At 42.9% G+C, this 23,961-nt stretch overlaps 1 protein-coding gene across 1 annotated transcript; it reads right to left on the reverse strand.

The window, feature by feature from the left end:
- Positions 1-5,199: 5,199 nt before the first annotated feature.
- DNAJB4 (DnaJ heat shock protein family (Hsp40) member B4) lies at positions 5,200-23,260 on the reverse strand. The gene is made up of 3 exons (XM_075287349.1): positions 22,909-23,260; positions 14,602-15,173; positions 5,200-10,860 (listed from the first exon to the last, which is right to left on the reverse strand). Exons 1-3 carry the CDS (start codon positions 23,117-23,119, stop codon positions 10,627-10,629), a joined length of 1,017 nt encoding a protein of 338 aa, XP_075143450.1. The 5' UTR covers positions 23,120-23,260; the 3' UTR covers positions 5,200-10,626.
- Between the last annotated feature and the right edge of the window lie 701 nt (positions 23,261-23,961).

The following is a 23,961-nucleotide window of genomic DNA, read 5'->3' on the forward strand; positions in this document are numbered from 1 at the left end:
GGCCCCCAGCTGCTGTGAAATTGCAACTCCCAGCATGCTCCATTCCCTTCCATGAGAGTTCCAAGAACAGCAGAGCAAGTATGCGTGCTGGGAGTTGTAGTTTTGCAACAGCTGGAGAGCCGTACGTTCCCTACCCCTGCAGTAGAAGAATGATCCGGCAGTATATGCTTTCCTTTTCCCTTGGACTTATACCACCTATATACCGTGCCATTCAAGATACTTGGTGCGGAGAAGCAGAAGCAAAGAAAAGCCATTACTTATCTACAGTAAAAATTGCCCAAAAACAGAAGTTTGCTTCAAAAAGATGACATAAGTCGTTTGAGTTTCCTGAGTGTGAATTTGGAGCGATGACTACAGGCCGACCTCGCTGTGCGGAGTTACACCAATTAACAACTATGTAAGTGAGATCATCGCTCTTTCAAACAGGCTACAAATAATGCCTCAAAGGATTCACTTGCTGATATCATTCGGAAAAAATTCTTATCGTCCTGCGGAACATATGCTTACATTTGTCAAAGAATGTGAGCTGAGCAATCTCAGCACCGAGCCTGAAGCACAAGAAGCAGGTTAGAGGACGGAGCCGTTTTTGACTTTGCACAATGTCATCTTCCAGTTTATTATACCAGGCCAGTTTCCCATAAGCAAAGTCCGGCCCAATCTTGTTGGTGTCATTTAAGGTCATTCAATCCACAAACAGATCGGGTTGCTTATTAGGCACGGTGCAGAGTAAGGAGAGTGCCTGGGACTGTGGGAATGGGGTAAGAGGGGAGTCCAATTCTTAAAGGGTCTCAAGGCAGCTAGGAATGGAGTGGTTAAAAGTTATATTTATCAAGAAAACACAATGAGTTTCTTTTATGTTTAGGTATAGCGAGGCGGTCTAAGTTGTAGACGACTTGACTTTTTGGGTAAACCGTAATATGGGTACACAAAAATAGACCTGTAATATGTTAATATGGAACTGATCTTCTCACACAGTGTCTTAATGGGAGTATGTCATCCATCATAACCCGCAGATAGATAGGTTAGGGTCACTTGAATCAAAAGGTGTTTCCTTCTTGTGAATCGCTGCCAAAGCCAGGAATGGATACCACAAAAAGGAAAAGTGTCAGTGTTGTCTTATTTGCACCGTGACTTTTTTTTTTTGTTAACCATAGTTTAATGGCATTTGCATCCGGCATGTAAGTTAACAAAACTTGCAAATGAGATAAATGTCACATCTCTGTCCTTCAAAGATCCTAGTGTAGAAAAAATGGTGTAATAAATTCATCAAAAAAGACACGTGATGTAATCAATTTGTTTCAACTTATATCGATTTATGGGGTTTTCCGGCCCCCATTTGAATTTCCGTATAGGTAATCTAGCCACACAATAGGTCATCAGTATTTGATCTGTTGGGGTCCAACAGCCAGACCCCACACAGATAATCTGTTCTAGACACCTTTGGGTGCTGTTAGCTACTAGTGGACCGGTGGTGTGGGAAGCACCATTTCTATTCCAGTAATAGGAGCATTGCTGCACTGATCCTATTGCTTGACTAGGAGCAGTGCAGAATGTACTACCCTTCCACCAGCAACTTCCAGCACCCTGAAGCTGATCTGTGCGGGGTCCGGGTGTCAGACGCTGAGAAATCACATACTGATGAACTAGGCCATTAGTATGAAAATATGATTTGGGGCTGGAAAACTCCTTTAAGTAGCTAAGATAGATAGATGATAGATAGATAGATAGATAGATAGATAGGAGATAGATAGATAGGAGATAGATAGATAGATAGATAGATAGATAGATAGATAGATAGATAGATACATAGATAGATAAATAGATAGACTATAGATAAATATAAAATAGGTAGATAGTTAGATTCATAAATAAATAGATATGAAATAGATAGACAGATAGAATAGGATATAGATTCATAGATATGATATAGATGGACAGATAGATTCATAAATAGATAGACATGAGGTCAGGGGCGTAATTCCAGCAGGTAAAGGGCCCTATTTGCTTACCGATCTTGGCTCCTGCTCAAGGCCGCCATGGCTTGTCCTGATTGATAGATAGACAGATAGAAGATAGATAGATAGATAGATAGATAGATAGATAGATATGAGATAGATAGATAGATATGAGATAATAGATAGATAGATAGATAGATAGATAGATAGATATGAGATAGATAGATATGAGATAGATAGATAGATAGATAGATAGATAGATAGATATGAGATAATAGATAGATAGATAGATAGATAGATAGATATGATAGATAGATAGATAGATAGATAGATAGATAGATAGATAGATAGATAGATAGGAGATAGATAGATAGATAGATAGATAGGAGATCGATAGATAACAGATAGATAGATAGATAGATAGATAGATAGATAGATAGATAGAAGTGATAGATTGATAATAGATAGATAGATAGATAGATAGATAGATAGGAGATAGATAGATGATAGATAGATAGATAGGAGATAGATAGATAGATAGATAGATAGATAGATAGGAGATAGATAGATGATAGATAGATAGATAGATAGATAGATAGATAGATAGATAGATAGAGTAATATAAATGTGGTGCTTAATATTGCAGCGCATTGCATAGTGAAGGAATCCATCCCGCTTTCTGTGTATTTGCAGGGTGTTACTAGGGATCCTGTAAATAGTCGCCTTAAAAGGTACAAACCTTTATCTGGAATCTCTCCAGAGATCAGCGGGCTGAGAGGCTTCATGAGGATTTAACCAAGACAAAGACAAAATGTCTCCACTAAGAATGGTTCTGAAAAAAAGCAGAGCTATCACATGTACTCAGAGATGGGCAACCAGCCAGTAATGGAGATCAGCGGAGAGATGGACCCTCTCGCCAAGGGAATAGTCACCACCAGTGGCGTAACTAGGAATGGCGGGGCCCCGTGGCGAACTTTTGACATGGGGCCCCCCCTCCCCAAACCGATGCCGAAGACCTCGACTGACCCCCTCCTCCGCACTCTATTATGTCCCTTAGTAAGCCCTGCACACAGTATTATGTCCATTAGTGGCCTCTGCACACAGTATTATCCCCAATAGTGTCCCTTGCACACACAGTATTAACCCCTATAGTGTCCAATGCACACAGTATTAACCCCTATAGTGTCCAATGCACACAGTATTATCCCCCATAGTGTCCCCTGCGCACACAGTATTATACCCCATAGTGTCACCTGCACACAGTATTATCCCCCATAGTGTCCCCTGCACACACAGTATTATTAACCCCTATAGTGTCCAATGCACACACAGTATTAACCCCTATAGTGTCCCCTGCACACACAGTATTATTAACCCCTATAGTGTCCAATGCACACACAGTATTAACCCCTATAGTGTCCAATGCACACAGTATTATTAACCCCTATAGTGTCCAATGCACACAGTATTATTAACCCCTATAGTGTCCAATGTACACACAGTATTAACCCCTATAGTGCCCCTGCACACACAGTATTATCCCCAATAGTGTCCCCATATGTCCCACTGTGGACACCTATAAACATTTATTATACTCTGGGGTCTGAAAAGACCCCAGAGTATAATAATCGGAGACCCGGGGGATTAAAACCATTAAAAGAACAGAGACAGTTGCTTACCTGTTCCTGTCGGCTGTCCTGTCCGCTCTTGTCCAGCTTTAATGACGTCAGACGTCACATGACCCGGGAAGCTGGCCTGAGTCATGTGACGTCAGACACGAATGACGGAGGCCTGGCAGGATCGCGGAGAGGTAAGTAACACTGTTTTTTATGTTACCTTACCCCTCCCGGGGCGCCGATCATTATACTCGGGGGTCTGCAAAGACCCCCGAGTATAATGATAGCCTCTGTGGGCCCCGCAGTGTCACTTGCCGATCCCGGCCCAGCCAGGATCGGCAAGTGAATGGGGCCCGTAACGGACTTTTAAAAAAAAAAACAAAAAAAAAAAAAAAACGCAGCGGTAGCAGCTGTCACCGGGCCCCCTAATGGCCCGGGCCCTGTGGCAGCTGCTACTGCTGCTACCACGGTAGTTACGCCCCTGGTCACCACAGAAACAATACATGCTTTCCAATATTGTGTTATCTTAACATTTATAGAGGACCGCTCACCTCGCAGACATGTCTGTTCAGTAAATACTTGTCTTCCACATGAAGTAACAATTCTGAAGCATATAAGCATATACTTTGTTAAAATTCTCGGCTGTGCCACTTCCTAAAAATGTATGAATAATGTGACAAGTGGGATGTGTCCCTACTCACTGTGACATGATCCAATCAGGCTATGAAGGGACCCTTTGAGGAAGAGGACGAGGACAATTTCTAGGAGGAATAACAGAGGAGCAGAGAGGGCTAAGAAATGAAACATAGAATTGTTGTTTGCTTTATATACCTGGACAGTCCTCTTTTAACCCTGCAAGGGTGTATATAGATGTTTATAAAGGTAAAGGGGTTGTCTAGTTTCAGCAAATAATTGTTACTGTTTGTGTAATAAAAAGTTGTACAGTTTTCCAATATACTTTCTGTATCGATTCCTCACGGTTTTCTAGATCTCTGCTTGCTGTCATTCATTCTGCTTACTAACAGTGGATAAAAATCAGTCCATGGTCATGTGATGGACAGACCATGGTTTTGTGATGGACAGTCCATGGTCATGTGATAGACAGTCCATGGTCATGTGATAGACAGTCCATGGTCATGTGATACAGTCCATAGTCATGTGATAGACAGTCCTTGGTCATGTGATAGATAGCCCTTGGTCATGTGATACAGTCCATAGTCATGTGATAGACAGTCCATGGTCATGTGATATAGTCCATAGTCATGTGATGTACAGTCCATGGTCATGTGATGGACAGTCCATAGTCATGTGATAGATAGTCCATGGTCATGGGATATAGTCAATAGTCATTTGATGGACAGTCCATAGTCATGTGATAGATAGTCCATGGTCATGTGATAGATAGTCCATGGTCATGTGATATAGTCAATAGTCATTTGATGGACAGTCCATGGTCATGTGATGGACAGTCCATAGTCATGTGATAGACAGTCCATGGTCATGTGATAGATAGTCCTTGGTCATGTGATATAGTCCATGATCATGTGAAAGACACACAGTATGGGTTCACACAAAACAGTATCATAATAAAAAATAATGTTAGTCAGTTCCTAAAAAGAATAAAACAGTCACAAAGCAAATACTTTTAATAAAAACAAATAAAAGGCACAGAAAAAAAACATTGTCAGCTTATATGACCTATAAACCCTTGACATATACTCCACAATGATGAAGTATCCATTGACCATCAAGGCTTCTTTTTTCTAATGTAACAAAATATATATATTTTCATCTTAAAGTGCATTACAATAGTCCTAACATGATTATTCCCCTGGGATGAACATTCATCAATGAGTGCTGAGCAATGGCTACAATAGGTGCCGCTCCACTGATTCCAGCACAGTTGGAATTTTTTCTCTAGTCCCCGCCATTCCTGAGCAACTGTTGCTGTTAGTTTCAGCACACAGCATGCTAATTAGGATCTCTATTGTCAAGTGGGAGGTGCTGGACTGAAGTAGATGGTCTGAGACTAAAAGCACCGATTGCTCAGGAATGGTGGGGGTTAGAGAGAAAGTTGAAGCTGTGTCAGAATCAGTGGAGCAGCGACTAGAATTCATAGATTTGGAGTTAGTGGAAGTGATGAAAAGTCCACTTTAAGATTCTAAAGTTCATGGTATTTTTGACTCAGTAATGTACCTGAGTGTGTGCTACAGGCAGAGCAAGTGAGGTCCCTGAGTACATTCATAACAGCGGAACAATTCCTGATTAGTCCAATAGTCACATTTGCCTGCCTTAAAGGGGTTGTCCACGATAAGATATTGATGGTCTATCCTTAGAATACGTCATCAGTACCAGATCTGTGGTTGTTCAACCCCAGCACCTGTGCCGATCAGCTGATATCTGCACAGTGTATACAGTCAGAAGCAGATAGTTCAGTACGCTATGTAGTAGCTACGGCTGAGGTGCAACATATAGCTACTAGACAGTGTATGGGGCTCTGTTTCCGGCTCAGTACACTGTGTTGAGAACAGATGATCGTGGGGGTAACATGGGTTGTACCCCCACTGATCTGTTATTGATGACCTATCCTAAAGACATCCCATCAACATGTGATCATGGACAAACCCTTTAAATAAAAATAGTTACTAATAGTATGCAAGACATATGCTGGGATGCAGTCAAGACTTGGGGGGAGTGGGGTCTTATTATTCTTGCAGAAACAGCACCTCTCTTGTCAAGGGACTGTGTGATTTTGCATCTCAAGCCCATTCATATGACTGCTGCAATACCAAACATGGCCCAAGTACAAAATGTGGCGCTGTTTCTGGAGCAGCCATGTTTTTCTAACCTTAGAGATTCCCCAAAGTGCAAACAACAATAAGACCAAGTCAGTAAATCAGCAAAATGATAAGATTATACTATAGCGCCGGCTATGTCAGCGTCGCTTTCCTGTCTCCATCTTTCTAAGCCAGATTTCCCCCTCCATCAGTTTATTGAGGACCTGGTATGGAAGGGTTAACTACAGCCCTGAAGACCCATTGGGACAGAGCCATTAAAATGGTCTAAAAGTGAGACAATTTTGCTTTTTGTCCATTTTAGTAAATCCGCCCCAATAACGTTTAATACAAGGATTTGCACAAAAGTGAGACCCACATGGTAAATGCTGCTGCAAGGAATTGCGTAAGTCGAATCAGGTTTGTTACCATTATGCTGCTTAGCAAAGGGTTCTTGGCTACCGTTGGCTACTTTTGGCCATGAGCCCAGACCACTCTCAGTCCCACCTGTTCAGATCCAATATACCCAATCCTTTCAGGGGTCAGTTGGTTAAAGGGGTTTCCAGGCTATAAATATTGATGACCTATCCTTAGGAAAGGTCCTTAATATCAGATTGGTGGGGGTCCAGCACTGATGAGCTATTCTGGGTAGCTGATACATAAAGAATGCAGCAGGAGATGACCGCTCTATTCTCTGTTTTGTGGCCAACCAGGTAAGGCTAAGTTCACATCAAAGATCGACAGGGAGAAAAGTCCTGCAGTCAGCCTTAGGGTGCATTCACACTGAGTAAACGCTAGCTTATTTTGTAGAGTAAAATTACACTTGTAAATTTTGCTATCCCATTGACTTCAATGACATTTTACAGGCGTATTTTTACAGGCGTATTTTTTACAGGCGTATTTTTTACTGGCGTATTTTTACACTTGTAAAAAAATATCATTGAAGTCAATGGGATAGCAAAATTTACAAATGTAATTTTACTCTACAAAATAAGCTAGCGTTTACTCAGTGTGAATGCACCCTTACTGTACCTAAGCTCCTATTCACTTGAATGCCCGATAAGTTGCAGTAACCTGGTCTGGCCACTATACAGAGAACAGCGCTGTCCGCTTCCTGCTCCATTCTCTGCATACCAGCTGCTGGAAATAGCTGATTGGTGGTGGTGTCTGGCGTCAGACCCTCACAATCTGATATTTGATGATATCCTTAGGATTGGTCATGAATATTTTTAGCCCAGAAAATTGGTATAAGGAAAAGATACCATGTAAATAAGACCCCGTGGAATACACAGAAGACCGAGGGCCCCATAGGAAACATCAAAGTGATGGCACCCTTTCTTCGCTCCTCCCCTAATAGCCCATGGGCTAACTCCCCACTTCTTTCTTTGGACAATGCAGTTGCCCCTAGTAAAGGGAGTCCTGATCAGGTTCTTGCCAAGGGGCCTATAGTAGCTGCATGGTCTGTATACCCTTGATGGACCCTTAGAGCTATATGATGGATGTTTATACCATTACCGTATACTATTTTCAGTATAACTAGTGATATCGCACATTAGGAGGGCGGCTGCTCATGCTATGACTGAAAAATGTATAATGAGAATTTTTATGTAGGGACGTTCAGTTCATACTTGTGATAATCATTTTATAATTTTGTGCTCAGAAGACCATACAGGATGTTTCCAACCTTGTTTCTAGGCAGTATAATATAAGAAAAGGAGCAGCACTCCTCTTACCAATCCCCGGCCGCTCCCATGCTGACACTTCGCTGGTTCCCGGCTGGTCACTGTTTTTTGAGCTCTTGCAATGACTTGGCACGTCAAGGCATGACCATTGCACCCAATTGTTGGCTGTAAACACTAATATCGACACCACCAGGGCATCTCTGTGGCCAGTGATAGACTGCAGTGGTCACATGAATATGAGGGACCGTGATTGCCCAAAGAGAAGGGAAGTATCACACAGAAGTGACGGTATTGGTAAGCCTAGGTTCTGAATTGGAGTCTCCAACTGGCGGAAATCCGACGGATACCTGGCAGACCCCATTATAGTCTATGGGGTCTGTGGATAACAGTTTTTTAGCGGACAGACTCTCCATCTTTCTAGTCCCCATGTGGACCCGAACAACGGAGAGCCGAACACTAGTGTGAACCTACTATTTTCTTTACGTCCCACCATGGCAAACTGATGGTAAAAAAAAAATCAATGGATTGGAAAACTCCTTTATATGTTACTTTCCACATGTATAAAGCCCTTCATAAAAGAAACACTAGTTAAAATTTTCTTCCACAAAAACATTTACATTTGCAAAATTAACACCGAGTGTTTGTCAGTCGCTCGCTCTGCTTTTAGTTGCACGTCCAGGATCTAAGTTCACCATTTTAAGGCCTCATGCACATGGCCATAGCATGGCTTTGTACAACCATACAGCTACAGACTCAGGCTACGTTCCCATCTGTGTTGGAGTCCTTCCAGTGCAGAGTCCATCTAAATTTACGGACAAAAAAAAAAAGTCAAGTGATCCTGATTTTTTTGTCTGGAAATGTCAAGAGAGAAACCCAACGGACCCGTTACAGTCTTTAGACGGACCATCTTTATTGTTAAATCTGTTCTTCTGGTCCTGCAGATGTGAACGCACCCTAAAGGATTCCTATCATTGGATACCCTTTTTTTCTTCCTAACACGTAGAAATAGCCTTTAGAAAGGCTATTCTTCTCCTACCTTTAGATGTCTTCTCCGTGCCGCCGTTCAGTAGAAATCCGGGTTTTCTTCGGTATGCAAATGAGTTCTCTCGCAGCACTGGGGGTGGTCATCAGCGCTCAAACAGCACTGGGGGCGTGTCCAATGCTGCGAGAGAACTCTCCAGCGCTGCCTCTATATTCTTCTGGAACGGCCTCTCCCTGTCTTCTTCCAGCTTGGGTTTCAATCTTCTAGTCCTTGGGTCTTGAGAAGAGCTGACTGCGTATGCCCGGGCCACAAGAAAATGGATGCTTACACAGTAGCTGCCATTTTCTTGTTACCCGGGCATGCGCATTCGGCTCTGCCCAAGGCCTAGAAGATTTAAACCCAGGACGGAAGAAGACACAGGGAGAAGGCATTCCAGAAGAAGATGGAGGTGATGTTGGAGAGTTCTCTCGCAGCATTGGGGATGCCCCAAGTGCTGTTTGAGCGCTGAGGCCCGCCCCCAGTGCTGCGAGAGAATTCATTTACATACCGAAGAAAACCCGGATTTCTACCGAACAGCAGCGCAGAGAAGACATCTAAAGGTAGGAGAAGAATAGCCTTTCTTAAGGTTATCCTTACATGTTAGTCAGAAAAAAATGGTATCCAATGATAGGATACCTTTAAGGAAGAATGGTTTTATAATACGCTGCCATATGGAGTATCATATTGTGGAGCAGTGCTACTATACAGGGACAGCACACTCCCGTGTAGTGTGCATGAGGCCTTACCATGCATTTGTTTGCATAAGGTTATTTTACTACTTTATAACTTACCAGTCAGTAGGTAGTAGCTATAATATAGCTTCATTTGGCACGTATTCTTTGGCTACATACCCCAGGTTGGGGTATCATTTTTAGCATATAAGAGGTATCCCAGTACTTACTAAAGGTTTCCCTAATCCGCAGGATAGGAGATAACTGATTGGTATTGGTTTGACCACTAGACCCCCCACCAATCCTAGGAATGGGGGTCCGATGTGCACCATGTAACTGGAGTGGTAAGTCACATGCACGCTGTTGCTCCATCCAACTCTACAGGAATAGCAGAGATAAAACTGAATGAAACAGCAATGTCCATTCGCAACCTACCACTCCATTCACAAAGGACCTTCCTTATGGTGAGGGTCTGACTTCTGAGATAACTTGTCATTACCAAAATATCCCTTTAAGTGGTGTATGGCCAAATCTGAAAAAAAAATAGTCTCCCTATTTGACAAATGTGTATACCAATGAAACTCACGTAACACCTAAGCTTCTGTAACACTGCAAGGGTTATAGTCCAGAGCTGAATATACCGTCATCCTAATAGGTAAGAACTAGCGCTACTGCAGCGTTGGCGTCATCGCCATGAATACGTTATTGGCAAGCTTCCTGAATATAAGTATCAGCTCTATAATAAAAGAAATGCTCATATAGTAAACACCCAAAAAAGGCAATAGCACGAAACGTCCTGCTTAGAAATATAATACTGAACATGTACAGGCCTCCAGACGCTGTGCGGATCTTGTAGTTTGTCTGGAGGCCTCCTTAGGCTGGATGTGCTTCTTCTCATCCCCGGACTCTAGGACACGGGCAGGTGCCGTTTTAGGATTACCTTTGACGACTGTGGAATGCTGTCCGGGAACATGACTTCAAACTCAACCAGAAGGTCTCCACGTTGATCTGGATTTTTTGGAAAAGGGAGTCCGTACCCAATGATCCTTCTTCTCATTCCCGGTTTAATAACTTCATTTATTGTCATGGGGATGTTCCTTCCGTCCAAGGTGGGCACCGAGATTGAAGAGCCACACAAAGCCTGAGATGATAGGAAACAATGTACATTAGAGAAAGTCACAATCCAGACATTTCAGAATTTATAGCAGAGGATATAGAGATATATTTTATGGAGGACCTGTTACCAGCCTATTGACAAGTGGGCGGTGACATGACATACAGCACACAAACCACAGTGTTACCTGTAAACTCAAATTTGTATCAATACTAACAGGGCTTATATCTTTGGAATAACTGAACAGATCTGGATGCACCAAAATGCACAGGGTGACAGCGCCGATCAGATGATGTAGGTCATTGGACTGTTCAGGTCCTCTTTAAATGAGATTTGCCAAAATCATGTCTTACTATCGTTAAAATTCTAACTTATTACCTATCCAGTACAGTGAGTACAATCTGATCACTGGGGGTCCCAATGCTGACAACCCTACCAAATACAAATACAGGGGTTCCATGACCCCCCAATTAAATGGAGGGGCTGTTGTACATTTGTGCTCTATTTAAAGTCTATGGAACTGACAAAGAAAATCATAGGGGTATAGGGATATTTTGGGGTCCCATTAGGGTGAATATACACATTAGATTAATGTTAGCTAAGCCTGGTTATTTAGGTAGGACCAGCCTGTCTATGGGGGTAACCCAACTTTCCCTGATGGCATTTATCCAAGAAAAGAAGAATTGAACATGCTGGATTTCAATATGCCCAATCTTTTGATGTATGGGCTCCTTTAGGCTCCAGGGTTTGTAGTGACTGCACCATTTGCATCCTTTCAGCTACACCCTTAGGCAGACAAGATTCCATATAATATTTGTTTTAATAAAGGTAATTCTGGGATTTTATGTTAATAATGTACCATTGTTGCACATTGTGGTTTGTTGTGAGTTATAGACCTGGAGATCCCACTGGAGATTGAGCACAAGAAACAAATTTGAAGGGGACTATGGTCTATTTCCTAAGGTTTGTTGGAGGATGAGCCCCCAGAATCATTTAATCTTGTAGGCCTAAGGAACCTCAGTCCGGACACTGGGCTCCATGTTGGTCGTCTATGCCAGGTCTTGTGGCTTAGCCTACTCTAGTGAATGATGCTGAACTGCAGTATAAGACACTGTCCTCTCTCCTGTGTGATATAGTATATAGAGGATCTGTCCTCTCTCCTGTGTGATATAGTATATAGAGGATCTGTCCTCTCTCCTGTGTGGTGTAGTATATAGAGGACCTGTCCGCTCTCCTGTGTGATATAGTATATAGAGGATCTGTCCTCTCTCCTGTGTGATATAGTATATAGAGGATCTGTCCTCTCTCCTGTGTGATATAGTATATAGAGGATCTGTCCTCTCTCCTGTGTGGTGTAGTATATAGAGGATCTGTCCTCTCTCCTGTGTGGTGTAGTATATAGAGGATCTGTCCTCTCTCCTGTGTGGTGTAGTATATAGAGGACCTGTCCTCTCTCCTGTGTGGTGTAGTATATAGAGGATCTGTCCTCTCTCCTGTGTGGTGTAGTATATAGAGGATCTGTCCTCTCTCCTGTGTGGTGTAGTATATAGAGGACCTGTCGTCTCTCCTGTGTGGTGTAGTATATAGAGGACCTGTCCTGTGTGGTGTAGTATATAGAGGACCTGTCCTTTCTCCTGTGTGGTGTAGTATATAGAGGATCTGTCCTCTCTCCTGTGTGGTGTAGTATATAGAGGATCTGTCCTGTATGGTGTAGTATATAGAGGATCTATCCTCTCTCCTGTGTGGTGTAGTATATAGAGGATCTGTCCTCTCCTGTGTGATATACTATATATAGGATATGTCAGATGTCCTGTGTGCTGTAGTATAAAAGATCTGTCAGACCTGGCCATTAAAGACCAAGTTAGACCATTTTTCTGCCTATCATCTCCTGTGTGCTGTAACATTTAGGATCTGTCAGCTCTCCTGTATGGCGGGATATAGATGATCTGTCACCTGTGTGGTGTAGTATATAGAGGATCTGTCAGCTCTCCTGTATGGTGGGATATAGATGATCTGTCACCTGTGTGATGTAGTATATGCAGGAAAAATTATTATAAATCCATTACTCATCTCTTACAGGCCCCCGGTACCAGTGGCAGCAGCCTGGTCCCTGCTGTTACCCGTCCTTGATGATGGTCCTGATGAAGTTCCATTTGTGCTCAGATTACCAATATAGCCAATCATTGACCTCAGCGATGACCTGATCAAAAATGGATCAACTTTAAGAGACATCATCAGGGACTAGAACAGTAGGGATCAGGCTGTCGCTGCTGGAACAGAAGACCTATAAAAAGTGGAGTTAACATATTTTTCAATTTATACTTTTTCCATTCCCTTATAGTTATTACTACACACGACATGATGCAAATGTGACACTTACTGGAATTTTTTCATAGAGTTCAATGTAAGTCACAAGTTTTTTTGTGTCACCCCGTCATGCAACTCCAAAGCAACAGCAAACTGCATGCAAATCACATACATTTTTGGTTGCGCAACGTGTGTGTAAATCGAAGTCTTAAGCCATATTTGCAGTATAGCCCTCGCCTTAGGATTCAGATACAGCATGCTAATCGCATATGGCCAAACGATGCTCACCTGCAGTGGCTACAAGTCTATCCATTATTTTTGTCCGCATTTACGGCATAGACATACGTAGGGGACACCAAAACTGTTTTTTTTTGTAGATACGTGACTTTTTTTTTTTTTTTTGCAGATTGTGGATCAGTACTTGCGGACTTTGGTCTTGTGCAGGAGGCCTAAGACTTTTTGTTAGGCTACTGATTGACTTTAGTGATATAGTAACTGTAGTACATAAGATTGCATACAACCCGCTGTATACCCTATGGCTGTAACTCAATAGTGGAAAACCAATTTGTAGCTTTACAAAAAGTTTCTGTGTAGTCCTAGTGTAAACCAACTAAACAAACCCTACACGCATCAATGAACCCTATTTTAATAGCTGTATGCACTGACAACAATGCAACAGCGAATGCACATAAAGGGCTTGTATGTGCAAATTGCATCTACGTTCATATATTATGTGTAAAATAGAAGCCAGTCATTGTGTGAGTGGAGTGGATTGGAATGAAAGGACAGCTTTGTGCATATGTCCCTACCTATATGTTACTACCCCTTAGGACACTCTCTATTCCCGCTTCAGTTTTCCAGCAAACATTATTCACCACTAGGCAATATATGTACAGTATGGTGCAAAAAACGTTATCATAGTCGGCCACAGAACAGTATTGCAACGACTAGGGTTGAGCAATCGGGATCGGGAAAGATCGGATCCCAATCGGAGATCGAGCAAATTTCACGATCGCGATCAGCTAGAAAATGATTGAAAATCGGATTTTAAAATCTCAAGATCGGCTCAACCCTACCGTATATAATATACAATTAGGGTTGAGCGATTGGGATTGGGAAAGATCGGATCCCAATCAGTGATCGAGCAAATTTCATGATCGCAATCGGCTGCAAAAATGATCGAAAATCGGATTTTAAAATCTCAAGATCGGCTCAACCCTACCGTATATATAATATACAATTGGGGTTGAGCGATCAGGATCAGGAAAGATCAGATCCCAATCGGTGATCGAGCAAATTTCACGACTGCGATCGGCTGGAAAAAGATCGGAAATCGGATTTTAAAATCGATCCTGAAATCTCAAGATCGGCTCAACCCTAGTAGCGACCTTCATTCAGATTTTGGTTCTGTCTGGGCCTTGCAAACAATCAAAAAAAACTCCACCAACCCAAAGATCGTACCTCTCGTAGACTGATCTGTATAGGACAAACAATGTTCGAACCATCTCTCTTAAAATGTGCATGAGGCTTGTCCTTAATAACAAAAACTACATCGGCAGGAATGGTCATGGGTGTCTCATCTCCCTCCTTGGGGAATGTGATTTTGGTGCCTTCTTTCCACCCTTTCTTTATCTCGATTGTAAGGATCTTATCCTCAGTCCGTACAGTTCTTCCATCAGGATTCATCCTCTTCCTGGAAATTCTCATTCTTTTAGTACATCCGTGGTAGATCTCCTCCAAAGATACCCTTAGCTCGTGAATGATAGGTGGGTCCTGCTTACGCCGAACCTGGCCAACTTGGTTCTTTTCTCTTGAAAACCCATTCATGCCGAAGTTAGAAAATGAACTAAATGGATCACCGTCCAATTCCATGTCCTCTTCATCTCGGCATCCTGGCATCCTTCTTCCGAAGAAGATTTCAAATGGGTTGGCACCACCAAAAAATGCAGCAAAGGTAGCGTGTGGATCTCCATGGAACGTGTAATGGAAGTTTCCTCCATGTCCATTTTGGGCACCAGGTCCTCCCTTAAGACCTAGAAGTAATAATAAAAACACATTATAGTGGGTTTATTAAAGGGCTGTGGCTTTTCTAGACAACTTGGTCCGGCTGTCGTACAAGGTCAAAACCAAGCCAACCGAGGTCAATAGACACTTTAGAGAAAATGACCATCAAAATCATGTGCTTATTGAGTAGAAAGGGGTTCACCCATATCTGGAATTTACCATGGGGTCCTGAATTAATAGGTTTTCTCCTATGTTTTTTCTAAAGAGTGGTAAAACTTTTAGTGGGACAAAAAATGGCATTGCAGAAGTGTTGCCTTCTGATAGATTCACTCTAGTGTTCGTCTCCCAAGCGATCGGGACCACACGGGGACCTGAAAAAAGATGGAGAACCGGTCTGCTAAAAAAGCATTTACCTGCTGTCTCTCGCGGACCCCAAAGCCTATAATGGGGTCTGTCAGGTTATCCGTCCTCCATGCAGGGCTTTCCTCTCCACCAATTTTGACAGTCCCCAACACAAATGTGAACCTAGCCTTCTCCCTTTTCCACTGATCTTGCATTATATGAAGGCTTAAAGGGTTTTCAGTATAGTCTTTGTTACATACTACTCTATTTCTTAATGTAATGAACCTCGAGCTTCCAGACTGGTTTCGACACCAAGTCAATTGATCAGCATCAGCATCTTGGCACCCTCCTTCTTCTAAATGGTGCGACTTTTATTTGGGGCTGGTAGACTCCATTAATGTAATAGTAATGGCAGCCCCCAATAAATATACCAGATCGGGAGGATGAGGAGGAGTGAGCTGGATGTCCATTACCTAGTATCAGAACCAAACTGTACAGCCCAATTTCAATACATAAAGACGCTGGGCAGTAAGTAAGTAATAAAGACGAAAAAAGTCTCTATACATTGTTGAAAAGTTGTAAGCTATTCCTACCAACTTCCCCAATACCAAACACTGTGCGTATGCTTTTTTAGTGGGGAATGGAGACAAGGCCCTAAGGGGAAGAATCTGAAAATCTAACCTAAAGGCTGGATCAAACCTACCCACCCTAGCTTTGGCGATTGACAGGTGGTAGCTGCCCAGAGGCCTATACAATAGGGTGGTTACTTGGCTAAAACTGCCCCCTTCCTTAGCCTCATGAGGAACCAGTGGCTCATAGTTTGCAGGGCCCCACTGGTAACCAATGAGCGTTTACTTAATTACTGATGGAAGTGCTTATTGGGTCGGGCCGGGGGGGGGGGGGGGTAAGTGGTTAATATTCTTCTCCATTGTCACCGCTCTTAGAACTGTCCTCTCTGTGCCAGGCGCTGGTGTTACAGTGATGTTGAGTGCACCGACACCAGAGCAGAGAGGGAACGAGGAGTCCTAAGAGAGGTGAGTAAGGAGAACCATACTCACTGCTCACTCCATAAGTCATGTACTGTATGGGGGCATTATAATGTGTGGAGACTGCGGACATTATAGTGTGTGGGGGCTGGGGACATTATACTGTGGGGATTTTACTGTGTGTCAGGCATAAGATGGCACTATACTGTTTTGGGGCATAAAGGGTGCATTATACTGTGCAGGGACCACAATGGGTACATTATACTATGTGTGAGGGCACTGATAGGGACATTATACCATGCGGCATTTTACTGTGTATAGGCTACTAAGGGGGCAATATACTGTGCAGGGACCACAATGGGTACATTATACTATGTGTGAGGGCACTGATAGGGACATTATACCATGTAAAGGGCATTTTACTGGGTATAGGCTACTAAGGGGCAATCTACTGTGCAGGGATCACAATGGGTACATTATACTATGTGTGAGGGCACTGATAGGGACATTATACCATGTAAAGGGCATTTTACTGGGTATAGGCTACTAAGGGGCAATCTACTGTGCAGGGATCACAATGGGTACATTATACTATGTGTGAGGGCACTGATAAGGACATTATACCATGTAAAGGGCTACGGAGGGGGGCAATGTACAGTGTGGGGGCATTGTGGAGAACATTATACTGTGTGGAGACATTAAGTGGGCAATGTACTCCCCCAAACCTCCTTCCCATTAGCAATATTTGATATGGAACTAGTAAGTAGGTTGGTGCTAACATAAGTCATATTTGGTACGCAAATAGCTTTAAATTGGTAACAGCGCACCGAATGCTCTTTTTTTCTGCTCGACTCCCACGCTCGGTACAGTTATTTTTTCTCTTTTATGTTACAGGCCTTGACAAGTGTTCACCACGTAAATGCAAATAAGCGCTACGAGCAATGAAATCACCTTGTCATGGTTATATATAGAATAGTAGCCATGAAAAGACATTGTAGGATTGTACCTAGACAGCGTAACTACTTCTAGAGCAAATCATACACCATCCATCAGTCTTGTAGTACAAGGGCTAATGTATTCTAGATTGACTCATAGGCCAGCAGTTGGATCCCTCTTTGGTTGACAAGACAGCAGAGACCAGTCATTATTTGGGAGGTGTCCAAAATGGAAGCAAATTCCAACTTTTTATAAGACTTGCAAGGCTGAGGAGCATGTAAATACAGCTTAGTGACAATGCCAAAGAAACTGGAGACAAAATGAAACATGTGGCTATAGCCCTGGCATTTCCTAGAATAAACACTGAGTGGGTGGCGCTGATGGAGGGACTACATTCCTTGAGATTTATATACAGCAACGGGCGCACACAACAGCCATAAATCGTGGACGACAAGGAGGGTGTACAGTATACAGTATATACTGCATGTGTTTTGCTGAGGCTTAAAGGGGTTTCCTGGCCCCAAATACTGATGACCTATCCATCAGCATGTGATCTATGGGGGTCCGACACCCAGATCCTGCACAGATCAGCCCCATTCAAAATATGGTGGTGGTTCCAGGACATGCAACGTCACTCCCTGTCCACTAGCAGCTTCCAGCACCAAGAGGGCGCTGCAACAGCTGATCTGTATAGTCCAGGTGTCAGACCCACATAGATTACATACTGATGACCTACGGTATATATGAAATATCAATTTGGGACAGGAAAACCCCTTCAACTTTAAGATCCAGAGCCCCCTGCAAAATCTGTAGCAGCCCTCATGTGCCTTTTACAGTATTGGCGACCTTCAAGTGCTAGTAAGGCCATTGGGCCCTATTGTGCACCAATGTCTTTGCTTCCCCCCACCCCAGAGCTACATCCCTGGTGTCTGGATACTAAGTCTATGCTATCTTATATACTCAGTGCTGCTATCTCTGACAGTCCCATAGAGATTGAATGGAGCGGCAATGAGAAAGCGCAACCACAGAGCCCGCAATGTTGTGATCGGTAGTAGAGATGAGCGAACACTGTTCGGATCAGCTGATCCGAACAGCACGCACCCATAGAAATGAATGGAAGCACCTGTGACGCCGGCCGACCGCCGGCAAAGTCAGCGTCACAGGTGCTTCCATTCATTTCTATGGGTGCGTGCTGTTCGGATTGGCTGATCCGAACAGTGTTCGCTCATCTCTAATCGGTAGGGATCCCAGCGGTAAAAACTTCCATAATCAGTTACTATATTGTGGATAGGTATAAGTTATGATTCTAGAAGTAGCCCCTAATTTCCTGCAGAAACCAAAAGTCATTTATTTATCCCTACAGGGTGGAAACTGCGGACTTGCTGCCCTTATTGTACCTATACGGAAAACGCCAGCGCTTCCATAGGTATAATTAACATGCCGCGATTTACTAAAACGCAAGTGTTTTTGACATCGCAGCATCTCCACTGCAGATTTTTTTTCTGCAATGTGTGGATGGGATTAGCCAGGATTTGCAACGTAGCTGTGCCAAAATGCTGTGTTTTTGCAACACGGGGCTCCGGTCTAATGTGGTTTTTCTAGGATTTAGATATTGATGACCCATCTCTAGGTTAGGTCATCGATATCAGTAGAGGTCTGACGCCGAGCACCCCCACAGATCAGCTGTTAGCAGAACGAATGAACGACTGATGTGACTAAGATGAGTCTCTAACCTTAGATTTATTTTTCTTCTTATTTGGAGAGAAAGACTCACTAGGTTGCAGATAAACCTATAGAAATAATACGCCTTTTTATATGGAGCATTTGCCAAAAAGGGCACTTTTACAAATTGTGGTTGAGTCGCCTGGAAAGGTAGTTGTCAAGGAGATCGAATAATTCCTGATTTGTGACAATGAACGTTGCCATGGATATAAAAATGCAAGATTTCGTCTACGAATTTCAAAACGGTCTAAGGACTTAATAATCTTTGCGATAGATGGGATGGCCCGAGTTTAGAAAAACATTATTTCTACTGGAAACAGCGCCACTCTCATCTATAGGCTGTCCGTGGTATTGCAGCTCAACTGTACTCAAGTGATCTGCCATATAGCATTAGGATTGGATAGGGCTTTTTGGGACACGTAACCACTGGTATATGGGTGTTTTAATGCCTCAAATAGACCTGACAGATTCCAATGACATGAAACTGTTGGGGGCCCTGACGAAATTTTTGCCCAGAGGCCTCCACTATCCTTGATCCGGCAATCGGTATATAGGCTGTTGTTGTATCCTATATCTGCTTTCAAGTTAAGGAATCCTACAAGAACTAACAAGCCAAACAGGGGTTATTGATCCTATGGGAGCTGACGGAGCAGCGACATGATGAAGATGTATACAGAGAAACACTGCAAATCTGCAAGCTGTGAAAGCACGGCCCCTTGGCAGAAATCAGTGCCTGTGCCTCCTTCAAGCTTATTTTGGATATTTCTCAGACGCGCTCTCTTGGCTCCAATTTGCTGTTTGCAATTACAGTTAAGAATCACTCCTGGAATTTCATGACATCATGTAACATTCTCAGTTTCCTAGGCGGGGAGCCAGAGATAGGCCCTTCATGTATGTATTATATAGGAGCGATGACATCACTTCATCTCTTTGTTGACTGTAAATACTGTAGCAGTGACATCATCACTTTCCTTTTTTATGTTTCTGTCTATATCCCTTTTTGGAACTTTTTGAGTTGCCCTCATTTGTATGGTGCTACTGCCTAGGAACCACTTGGCCTTAGTACAGCAGCACAGAATGGATGGGCCCAGGATCTAACACAATCATGGTCCGGCAGAAGACATCCAAATTTGAAGGGTACTGTGCTCTATTGTTTAAGGGTGGTTGGTGGACGGGTTCCCTGCACCATTTTATCTGGTGGGTCCAAGGAACCCCAGACTGATACTGCTTCAGCACTCCAAAAATGGCTTCACTTGTAAGGTGTGTATAGGTCTGTGTGAGGTTATATAAGTCTACACACTACAAAGTGGCAAATTACCAAACAATTCAAAATTGTCACTTATTTTCTATATATACTGTATACAGATCCTGTACATTACTGGGTTATACACCATATTTCGTGTCACTAACCATTGCTACTATGTAAAAGAGTGGTGCAAATACCCCAAATGTACTCCCTCCATTTCTCATAGATTACATATACCATCAAATGTCTGATGGCTAGGGTTGAGCCGATCGTGAGATTTCAGGATTGTTTTTAAAATCTGATTTTCGATCATCTTCCAGCCGATCCCGATCATGAAATTTGCTCGATCGCCGATCAGAATCCGATCTTTTCCGAACCTGATCGCTCAACCCCAATGTTAGCTTTTCCCACAATGTTTGGCCAGTAGCCAAGCACTGTGAGAACTAACGTGAGATTTCGATCGGGATCGGAATTCCGATAGCGATTGTGAAGTTTTCTTGATCGCCAATCGGAATCCGATCTTTTCCGATCTATGAGCCATCAGCCATTATATTCTAGGCATTGGTTGGGTTTCCACCATATTAGACATTGATGGAATATTTAGTCTATTTGCTATTAACAGCTTAGGTAAAAAAAAACTCCTATAAGTATTAAACATTAGACCTGGACAATGTGCCCATGAGGAAATATATACTTAAAGAGGACCTTTCATCAGATTGGGCACAGGCAGTTCTATATACTGCTGAAAAGCCGACATCGGCTTTCCCGATCTGTGCCCAGGGTAAAGCGCTATCGGTCCCGGTAAAGTAGCGCTTTACAGTCAGAAGGGAATTTCTGACAGTCAGTCAGGAACGTCCTTCTTCCCAGCAGCGCCTATCGCGCTGTAGAGTATGAGCAGGGAGGAACACCCCCTCCCTCTGCTCACAGTGCTCGTCCATAGACTAGTATTATCAGGAGGGGGGGGGGGGCGTTCCTCCCCGCTCACACTGTACAGCGTGATTAGCGCTGCTGAGAAGAAGGACGTTCCTGACTGACTGTCAGAAACGCCCTTCTGACTGTAAAGAGCTACGGTACCGGGACCGATAGCGCTTTACCCTGGGCACAGATCGGGAAAGCCAACAGTGTGCTGAATTCAGCGCACTGTCGGCTTTCCAGCAGTATATAAAACTGCATGTGCCCGAACTGATGAAAGGTCCTCTTTAAGTAGGAGAGTAAGTATTAGTACACACTACATCTAGTAAGATAAGATAAGATAATCTTTTAATAGTCCCACCATAAACCATACATTTAAAGTATCCAAAGAGCTCCATTCACTCGACAAAGGCCAAAAGGTCACTCTTTTGTCCATGGGATTACTATGAATCAGTGGGTGGACTTTTTATCTCTATAGACTCTACTTTTCTATACAGAGTGCCAGTGAAAAAAAGTAACTGTGTGCAATACATTGGTATAGATTTACTAAACTAAATGTGCCAGAATTCTGGTCAAAAAGTAGCCTAGAATGCTGTGCATCACATTTCTTTTAGACAATTTTAGACTTGCGGGTGAGACTACCACTGATATTGTCACTGCGGACCCCACAGGGGTGGAATTTGGAAAGAAATCTGAGCCAGAAGATCACTTCAAATTCCTTTTTGTGAACAGTCCCTAAAGATGCACCAAATTTATCATCACCTACTATAGTAAATTTGGCAAATCTGAAGGCAGTCTAGTCTAAATCTTAGACGGGATTAGTAAATCTGACGTATTGCTATACAATGGAAGTCAATGGGTGATGTATGAAATTTCCCCACTGTGGGACTATTAAAGGATTATCTTATCTTATGTGCTACCATTGCATAACAATGGGTGATGTATATACGGTACTTTGGAGTCTTCTATCTGAAGTATACCAAAAGCTTGACTACAGTGTACATAGAGCCAAACTCTATTATGTGATAGTGCTGTCAGTGAGATGACAACTACTATAAGCATAGAGTGCTCTCAATAATATACAGAATGGTCTACATGTATACAGTCTATATACCATCTATCGGTTCTCCCTCTATATTCTGGAGTGTAGTAGTAGTCCCACATTGTCTCCAGGTATTACTGTATACATGTGTATGTTGCTGTCTGTAGACAGAAAAGCTATTACGTGATTGAAGTTGTCATGAGTTTCTGAATGATCGCAGCAGCTGCTTTGATAAATCCTAGAAGGAACATGGGGTCGGGCTCGGTGGAACTCTGCAAGTGATAAAACCCAGTCTCGCCCCTTTTCTACTGACGCACAATCCTGACATCCCCAAGAACCGAAAACTCCACTAGTTGATGTCATTTGCAAACATAGCTGCAAAAAATGTCCCATCGAAGCCTGATACACTTCCATCTGACGTTGTGTGCGACTCTCAACGACAAACAATGTTATTTTCCTGCTTTATGTTTATTCAAGATCTGGGAACCTGGTGGGATACGGGCAGTAACCCCCTAAGCACCGGCTGTCAGACCAAAAATAAAATAAGAGTCCAGTGTGTGCGAGAAGATAATACATACCCTCCTCCCCGTATTGATCGTAGATCTCCCTCTTCTTGGGGTCACTTAGCACCTCGTAGGCTTCGGCTATCTCCTTGAACTTCTCTTCTGCATGGGCTGACTTGTTCTTGTCTGGATGCCACTTTAGAGCTTGCTTTCTGTAAGCTTTCTTGATATCATCGTCCGAAGCCCCCTTCTCGATGCCCAGGATTGAATAGTAATCTTTCCCCATAGCCCCTCTGATGACAGGACTGGAATGCTCCGAGCTACTCCTACCTAGTGGGATACAAAAAGCGTGTCCCCACCAAGTGCTCACCAGTCCATCCCCTCCTGCTCATATATAGAGAGATCAGCTCCCAACCTCCCATGTACGTCTCTCTGCTGCCTGCAGAATTTACCAGCTCTTTCTAGAAGTTTTTTTTTTTTAAAACAAGCCAAAGCTTTATTAGATTACAGGCAACAGAATTCCCACCTAACTAACGGCACAGCTTTCTTTTGTATCAGGATAATGCGGGTGACACCAGCAACACAGAAAGGTTGCAGAAAACTGCTCAGTGACAGCTGGATCTGCACAGATCGGGATTCTAACTTTGCAGGTCAACAATGGAAACCTATTTTCCTAGGCTGCCTATTGCTCGCAGGATGGATATAGGATATGTGCTGGATTATACGATTTGTGGTGTAGTAAATTTACTAAAGAACATTTCTAGTAAAAGGAAAAAAGTAACTTTACGAATACACTGAATTATTTATCCTGTACTGATCCTGAGTTACATCCTGTATTATACTCCAGAGCTGCACTCACTATTCTGCTGGTGCAGTCACTGTGTACATACATTACTTATCCTGTGTTATACTCCAGAGCTGCGCTCACTATTCTGCTGGTGCAGTCACTGTATACATACATTACTTATCCTGTGTTATACTCCAGAGCTGCGCTCACTATTCTGCTGGTGCAGTCACTGTATACATACATTACTTATCCTGTGTTATACTCCAGAGCTGCGCTCACTATTCTGCTGGTGCAGTCACTGTATACATACATTACTTATCCTGTGTTATACTCCAGAGCTG

The sequence above is a fragment of the Leptodactylus fuscus genome, chromosome 9 (genome assembly GCF_031893055.1).
Source record: "Leptodactylus fuscus isolate aLepFus1 chromosome 9, aLepFus1.hap2, whole genome shotgun sequence".
Classification (NCBI taxonomy): Eukaryota; Metazoa; Chordata; class Amphibia; order Anura; family Leptodactylidae; genus Leptodactylus; species Leptodactylus fuscus.